The sequence below is a fragment of the Panthera uncia genome (genome assembly GCF_023721935.1).
Source record: "Panthera uncia isolate 11264 chromosome D3 unlocalized genomic scaffold, Puncia_PCG_1.0 HiC_scaffold_8, whole genome shotgun sequence".
Lineage (NCBI taxonomy): Eukaryota > Metazoa > Chordata > Mammalia > Carnivora > Felidae > Panthera > Panthera uncia.
In genome coordinates this window covers 49,931,884-49,940,757 of record NW_026057586.1, presented here as the reverse complement: position 1 = coordinate 49,940,757, position 8,874 = coordinate 49,931,884, and the positions used below count along the sequence as shown (strand labels likewise).

Sequence of the window (8,874 nt, the reverse complement as noted above, 5' to 3'; positions counted from 1 at the left end):
GCTTCAGATTCTGTGTCTCCCTCTCTCTCTGCCCCTTCCCTGCTCATGCTCTCTCTGTGTCAAGAAAAATAAAAAACATTAAAAAGAATTTTTAAAAATTGCTTGTGTGCTCTCAAGGGTTTTCTTAGTATGACAGGATATGCTGTTGAAAAATAACGGTGGTGCTGTTTTCCTACTAGCAATTCACCGGGAACCATAGCAACGAAAGGGGAAATTTTTCTCCTCTGCAAAACCTACACATATTTTAACAAAGATTGGTGGTGGGCAGTGTGTTTGAGAGGGAAACAGGAGAAAAATATGTAGACACTTCCCAAAGAAAAACAGACTCTTTTAATCATATATTTTCATTCCCAGTTTATTTTTGATCCTCACATTCAGATTTATTTGATTCCACAGAAAAGATCACCATGTTTATGCTCTAATTTCTTGTAGTAATCATTCCCATGTTTTCCAACATACACCTATTTATCAAATCCATTTCATGGTTTTTTACTCAGTTTTTTTTTTTTTTTTTTTAATGTATGGTTTGTGTGGGTCTGACCTCACATGACCGTGATATAACCCAATCAGAAAAGCATTCATTTATGAGCTGGGACACTTGAATTCTATCCTAGTTTGTGTCTAATTGCAATTTAGGACATTAATATGTTGCAATTTCCTCCCTGGATAATAATACAACAAGTAGCTTGATTTGGACTGTCTGTAAGTTCACTTCCAACATAAAAATTTTGTCACTCTATGAAATATAGCCGGGAGGGGAAAAATGGAAAATATTATACTAAATAGGAGGAAATAGATAAGGAAAAAAAAACACTTTTCTTTCAGTAAAAGTGCAGATTAAGTTGAGGGATTCATGTATAAAAACTTGATTTGTTGGTTAAAGAAAGAAACTGTGTGGGGCGCCTGGGTGGCTCAGTCAGTTAAGTGTCCAACTTCGGCTCAGGTCATGATCTCATGGTTCGTGGGTTCGAGCCCCGCATGGGGCTCTGTGCTGGCAGTTCGGAGCCTGGAGCTTGCTTTGGATTCTGTGTCTCCCTCTCTCTCTGCCCCTCCCCCACTCAGTCTCAAAAATAAATAAACATTAAAAAAACTTAAAAAAAAAAAGAAACTGTGGTAGGATACATTATTGTTCCCCACTATTTCCTGCCTTTCCCTATTGAAATATTATGTATCTTCACCCCCTAATGGCAGGTTTGGCCTTACACTTGCTTTGGCATGAGATATGAATGGAGACACCTGTTGTGTCTGGACAGAAGAGTTAGCTTGTGGGTCACCTGTTCTCTTTTCCTTTGCCATGATGATCAGCAATGTTTCAGACGGAGGTGCTCCATCACCCAGGGTTCCAGAGTGAATAGGACATGGAACAAAGCTGCTGCTGGCCCATAATGGACATGTGGTGTGAGAGAAAAATACACCTTTGTTTTTGTAAGCCACTGTGATTTGGGGAATTGTTTGATACCACAGTATAATCTAGCCTCTCTTGACTAATGGTGTCATGATGACTAAGCAAAGCTGTATTAAGGTGGTTATGCAGATTCTAAAGATTGTAAACCACATTCATAAAAGCTTGATTTGTTCTATGTATATAACATAGAGTCCAGGTAATCATAATGTAATCATGACTAAGATTGAGGCTAGCACTGTATTATATGGGAAACTCATACAATTATTTTTTTCTCCAAGTGTTTCTTTATTTTATTTTTTATGTTTTATAACATTTACTTATTTTTGAGACAGAGAGAGAGCATGAACAGGGGAGGGTCAGAGAAAGAGGGAGACACAGAATCTGAAACAGGCTCCAGGCTCTGAGCTGTCAGCACAGAGCCCGACGCAGGGCTCAAACCCACGGACCGCGAGATCACGACCTGAGCCGAAGTCGGACGCCTAACCAACTGAGCCACCCAGGCGCCCCTCCAAGTGTTTCTAAAATCAGTTGATTAGATGTCAATTGTATTACTTAATAGTAAAAATGTAGGGCCTGCAATAGTGCCAGAATCATAAAGGAGCCACATATATAGAAATTCAGTAACAGGAAGTTACTTGAAGCCTGAAGTGATTTTATGTGAAAGGAAATTGTGGTTGAAGTAAGAAATAATTATTTTTTAATTTTATTTTATTACTGTTTATTTGTTTTTGAGAGAGAGAGAGTGCGCGCACAAGTGGGGGAGGGGCAGAGAGAGAGGGAGACACAGAATCTGAAACATGCTCCAGGCTTCAAGCTGTCAGTACAGAGCCCAAAGTGGGACTCGAACTCACAAATGCTGAGATCACGACCTGAGCTGAAGTCAGACGCTTAACTGACTAACTACCCAGGTGCTCCAAGAAATAATGATTTTTAAAATGAGACTGATAGTTATGTGGAAACTGAAATCCAGAGACTTAAACCATAAGTGACTATATAAATTCCCTTAGATATTGGAAAAGAGGTTAAAAATGCCCTCTAGACAAAAGTACAGTAACACCTGAAGCAATAATAAATTGTATTCTTAGTTGTGTGTAAAATTTAATTGTAATTTTCTTTTAGATTTTATAAATTTTTTTTTTAACATTTTTTATTTGTTTTTGAGACAGAGAGAGACAGAGCATCAACGGGGGAGGGTCACAGAGAGAAGGAGACACAGAATCTGAAACAGGCTCCAGGCTCTGAGCTGTCAGCACAGAGCCCGACGCGGGGCTCGAACCCACGGACCGTGAGATCATGACCTGAGCCGAAGTCGGACGCTTAACCGACTGAGCCACCCAGGCACCCCTTCTTTTAGATTTTAAAAGAATATATTGAACACATGCAATTAATACACTTGAGGCCAATGATAAATCAACTTAAAAAAAATTTGGGGGCACCTGGGTGACTCATTCGGTTAAACATCCGACTTCAGCTCAGGTCATGATCACACAGTCCATGGGTTTGAGCCCCGCGTTGGGCTCTATGCTGACACCTCAGAGCCTGGAGATTCTTTGTCTCCCTCTCTCTCTGCCCCTCCCCTGCTCATGCTCTGTCTCTCTCTGTCTCAAAAATAAATAAAAACATTAAAAAAAATTTTTTTAAAGAATATGTTTAAAAAAAATTAAAAAACAAAGGGGCACCTTGGTGGCTCAGTTGGTTAAGTGACTCTCAGTTTCAGCTCAGGTCATGATCTCACGGTTTCATGAGTTCGAGCCCCGCATTGAGCTCTGCTCTAGCAATGCGGAGCCTGTTCGGGATTCTCTTTTCCTCCCCTCTCCCTGCCCCTCCCCCACTCACACTGTTATCTGTCTCTCTCAAATTAAATAAAGAAATAAACCTAAAAAATTAAAAACAAATACCAGGCCAATGAAAATAGAGATTACTTTTTTGAGGGGCATTATTAAGGGATGAGTTACTGATTGAGGGCAATTTTATGTGCCATGATCTGAGGTAGGGAGTATACTATACTGAAAACAAGACTCTGAGGGAGCTTGCAAAGAAAAATGCTTTGAAGGCAATAATGGAGGTTATCCCATAGTGAAGGAGGGTTTTTTGTTTTTGTTTTGTTCTTTTTACAGCATTGGTGTCTGGTGATTTTGAAAATATTTTCCTTGAAAAAATATAACATGAATATTGAAATATAATTAATGGCGGGCTAGGATTTCTAAATTAGAATCTTAAAATTAGTAATAATTTTAGACACCCTATCTAACAATAAGGACCTTCAGAGAGTAACGTCTGATGCACTACTTCCACATCCTAACTAACTCTGAAATACATTTCTTTTTTGGCCAACTCTAATCTAATATCATAAGGGCATGGAACTATGGAAACCATAGTTCCAGTAAAAAACCAGGCTGACACAACACAAAACCACAGGGAACCTTTAAAAATTTTCTTATATTTTACTTATCTTTCCATGTCCGTACATAAAAATATATTTCTATTTTTTATCATGCATATACAGAATTTTATAATTCAGATGTTAATAAATTGAGATATTTTTATTTTTAATTTTTTCTATGACAAAGGCAATGATATAAATTGTCCCATGACACTCAAACTATAAGAAATATAACATTTGTTTTTCTGTATACAATAACATCTACATACAGGTATACCTCGGAGATCTTGCAGGTTCAGTTCCAGAATGCTGTAATAAAGCCAATATTGCAATAAAGTAAGTCAAATGAATGTTTTGGTTTCCCATGCATATAAAACTTACATTTACATCATACTGTAGTCTATTAAGTGCACAATAGCAGTATGTCTGAAAAAGCAATGTACATACCTTAATTTCAAAATTTGTTATTGCTAAAAAATACTGACCATCATCTGAACTTTCAGTGAGATATCATCTTTTTGATGGTGGAGGGTCTTGACTACATGTTTTTGGCTGCTGATTGATCAGGGTGGTGGTTGCTGAAGGGTAGGGTGGCTGTGGCAATGTCCTACCATAAGACAAAAATAAAGTTTGTCCCATCAATTGACTCTTCCTTCTATGAACAATCTCTCTGTAGTATGGATGCTGTTTGATAGCATTTTACCCACAGAACTTCTTTCTAAATTGCAGTCAATCCTGTGAAACCCTGCCACTGCATTCTCAACCAAGTTTATGAGATATTATAAATCCTTTATTGCCATTTCAACAATCTTCATACCATCTTCACCAGGAGTAGATTCCATCTCAAGAAACCACTTTTGTGCTCATCCATAAGAAGCAACTCATCTGTTCAAGTGTTATCATGAGATTCCGGCAATTCCGTCACATTTTCAGGCTTCACTTCTAATTCTAGTTCTCTTGCTGTTTCCACCGAATCCACAGTGACTTTCCTCACTGAAGTCTTGAACCCCTCAAAATCATCTAGGAGGATTGGAATTAACTTCTTCTAAATTTCTGGTAATGCTGATATTTTTATCTCTTCCCATGAATCATGTATGTTCTTAATGGCATCTAGAATGGTGAATCCTTTCCAGAAGATTATTAAGTTGACTTTGCCCAGATCCATCAGAAAAATCCAATCTATAGAAGCTATGGCCTTATGAAATATATTTCTTAAATCATAAGCCTTGAAAGACAAAATTACTCTTTAACGTATGGGCTGCAGAATGAATATTGTGTTAGCTGCCATGAAAACAACATTCATCTCGTTGTACATCTCTATCAGAGCTCATGGGTGACCATATGCATTGTCAATGTAGTATTATTTTGAAAGCAGTTTTTTTTTCTAAGCAGTAGGTTTCAGCAGTGGGCTTAAAATAGCCAGTCAGTCATTTGTAAACAGATGTGCTGTCATTTGGCCTCTGTTGTTCCATTTGTAGAGAACAGGCAAAGTAGATTTAGCATAATTCTTAAGGGCTCTGGGATTTTCAAAATGGCAAGAGAACATTGACTTCAACTTGAAGTCACCAGTTGCATTAGTCCTTAACAGTCTATCCTTTGAAGCATTAAAGCCAGGCATTCTCCTGTCTAGCTATGAAAAGACTAGGGCATCTTCTTCCAATAGAAAGCTGTTTTGTCCACATTGAAAACCTGTTGTTTAGTGTAACCACCTTCAGTAAGGATCTAGCTAGATCTTCCAGATGACTTGCGGTGGCTTCTACATCAGCACTTGCTGCTTCCCCTTGTACGTTGATGTTATGGAGACGGTGTCTTTCCTTAAACCTCATGAACCAACCTCTGCTCGCTTCCAGCTTTTCTTCTGCAGCCTTCTCACTTCATTCAGCTTTCCCAGAATGGAAGAGAATTAGGGCCTTGCTCTAGATTAGGCTCTGTAAGGGAATCGCTTCTCGGCCTTTTGGCTAAGATCAAGTGTAGGCTCTGTAAGGGAATGTTGTGGCTGGTTTGATCTTCTGTCCAAACCACTCAAACGTTCTCCATGTCAGCAATAAGGCTATTTTGCTTTCTTACCATTCATGTGTTCACTTGAGTAGCACTTTTAATTTCCTTCAAGAACTTTTCCTTTGCATTCACAACTTGGCTGTTTGGTGCAAGAGGCCTACTTTCAGCCTATGTCTGCTGTTGACATGTCTTCCTCCCTGAACTTAATCATTTTAAGCTTTTGATTTACAGTGAGAGATGTGCAACTGTTCTCATCACTTGATCACTCAGAAACCATTGTAGGTTATGAATTAGCCTAATTTCAATATTATTGTGTTTCAGGGAATAGGGAGGTCTGAGAACAGGGAGAGAAATGAGGAGAAGGCCAGTTAGTGAAGCAGTCAGAACACACACATTTATTTTATTCACTTATTATTTTTAAACAATCTCTACCCACAACGTGGGGCTCAAACTCAGGACCCCAAGAACAAGAGTCGTAATGCTCTACTGACTGAGCCAGCCAGGTGCCCCAAACACACACATTGATTAAGTTGGCCATATTATACGGGCAATTCATGGTGCCCCCAAACAATTACAAGAGTAACATCAAAAAATCACTGAAAGAAAATCACGGGGCACCTGTGTGGCTCAGTTGGGTGAGCATCTTACTCTTGATATTGGCTCAGGTTATGATCTCATGGTTTGTGAGATCAAGCCCTGTGTCAGACTCTGCATGGTCAGCACAGAACTTGCTTGGAATTCTCTTTCCCTCTCTCTCTGCACAACCCCTACCCCTGCCCCTGCCTGCTCATGCACTCTCTCTCTCTCTCAAAATAAATAAATAAACTTAAAAAAAAAGAAAATCACTTATCACAAATCACCATGACAAATATAATACTAATGAAAAAAATATATAATGTTGTGACAATTACCAAAATGTGACAGAGACATGAAGTGAGAAAATGTTAGAACAATGACATGGATAGAATTGCTTGATGCAGAGTTGCCACAAACTTTCAATTTGTAGAAAATGCAGTGTCTTGTGAAGTGCAATACAAAGAGGTATGCCTGTATAAATTCCCCTATTTTTCCTATTTTCCAAAGTAGATAAGACATTTATTATTAGTATGATGATACTGATAGTATGATCAGTTTACACTGATTGTCTTGGTATAACTCCCTTTCTCTTTCAAAGGTATCCCAGCTTGTACAATAAAAATGTAGGGTCACTCCTGGGGCACCTGGGTGGCTTAGTCGGTTAAGCATCGGACTCTTGATTTTGGCTCAGGTTATGATCTCACGGTTGTGAGACTGAGCCCCACATAGGGCTCCTCGCTGAGTATGGAGCCTGCTTGGAATTCTCTCTCCCCCTCTCTCTCTCTCTTCCCAACCCCACTCTCGTGTGTGCTCTCTCTCTCAAAAAATAAATAAAAATAAACATTTAAAAAATATTTAGGGTCACTCTAATATCAATCATTATTTGGGGTCTTTGCCTATCTCCACTAGGTGGCACTGGAATCCAGGAACTTATCTTGATCCAGAAAAATGGGAGGGAATCTGGAATTTAATCCACAGTGATTGCCCCTAATACTGCTAATTCTTCTGTTACCTAGATTAGATGCTACCATTCAAACTATCCCCAGAGCCTGAGCTCTCAATGGCCAGTCATCTTTGGTACTCACACAGCCATCCCTGTACAATCCCTATACAAGATCCCCATGGGGTCTTGGACCCTCTGCAGGCTCCTTCTCACCCTCCCCACCTTCCTTCCCAATATTGGTTTAGACGACCCTCAACCTCCCTTAATTTAGAAGACCAACTCTCTTTGCTTATCCTTTATACCATCCAACACTGAATTTTCTTTTAGGGACACAGACCAGTCAAGATAAAGCCTGGGTTGGAGAAATGTTGTAGGGGGCCCTGAAACACAAATATAATGATGAGGGACACTAATATCTTGGTACTGTACTTTTACACTGCATCTCTTTATGCATGTATATGTTGGTGCATATGTGTAAACATTTCAATGAGATTAATTGATAGAAGTGAAATTCCCTATCAAAAGGTACATATATATTTTAAGCCACTTTATTGAGGTGTGATTGACATAGAAAAAGCTGTATATATTTAATGTATACAACTTGATGAATTCGGAGAGTATACATACATGAAACCATTACCACAATTAATGCTACAATGCCATAAACACATTGCTCACCTCCAGAAGAGTCCTCCTACCGTCTTTCTTTACTTATTGTATGTGTCATAAGAACATCATAAGATTTACCGTGTTGGCAAATTTTTAAGTATACAGTTCAGTATTGTTAACTATAAGCACTATTCTGATTTCTAGGATATATTCATCTTGCATAACTGCAACTTTATACCCTTTGGCCAACATTTCCCCATTTCCTCCTTCCTTAGACTCTGGTAGCCATCATCCTATTCTCTGCTTCTATGAGTTTACTTTAGATTCCTCATATAAATGGGATCATGTAGTATTTGTTCTCCGGTGTCTGGCTTATTTCACCTACCGTAATTTTCTTCAGGTTCATCCATGTTGTCACAAATGGCAGGATTTCTTTCTTTTTCATGGCTGAACAATATTCCATTATATGTACATATGACATTTTCTTTATCCATTCATCTATTGACTGACATTTTGGTTGCTTCCATGTCTTCACTATTATGAACGATGTATCTCTTCAAGATAATGATATAAATTCCTTTGGATATATACCAGAAGCAGGATTGCTGGATCATTTGGTAGTTCTATCTTTAATTTTTTGAGGAAACTCCATACCTGTTTTTTTTTTTTTTTAACATTTTTATTTTTGAGACAGGGAGAGACAGAGCATGAACAGGGGAGGGTCATACCTGTTTTTATAGTGGCTTCACTAATTTACACTCCTACTAACAGTATACAAAGTTTCCCTTTTCTCCACATCCTCACTGACACTTGTTATCTTTTTTTTAATTTTTACTTTTTTTAATGTTTGTTTATTTTTTGAGAGAGAGAGAGACAGAGACAGAGACAGAGTGTGAGCAGGGAAGGGGCAGAGAGAGGGAGACACAGAATCTGAAGCAGGCTCCAGGCTCTGAGCTGTCA

General features: G+C 38.6%; 1 protein-coding gene across 2 annotated transcripts in view; it reads right to left on the bottom strand.

The window, feature by feature from the left end:
- Positions 1 to 3,949: 3,949 nt before the first annotated feature.
- The window catches only part of ROCK1 (Rho associated coiled-coil containing protein kinase 1), a 174,574-nt gene continuing 169,649 nt past the window's right edge, over positions 3,950 to 8,874 (bottom strand). For both annotated transcript variants that reach the window (XM_049619648.1, XM_049619647.1), the window contains exon 33: positions 3,950 to 4,097. In XM_049619648.1, coding sequence (XP_049475605.1) covers positions 3,965 to 4,097 — 133 coding nt within the window. In that variant the 3' untranslated portion in view covers positions 3,950 to 3,964. The remainder of the gene's footprint in view (positions 4,098 to 8,874) is intronic.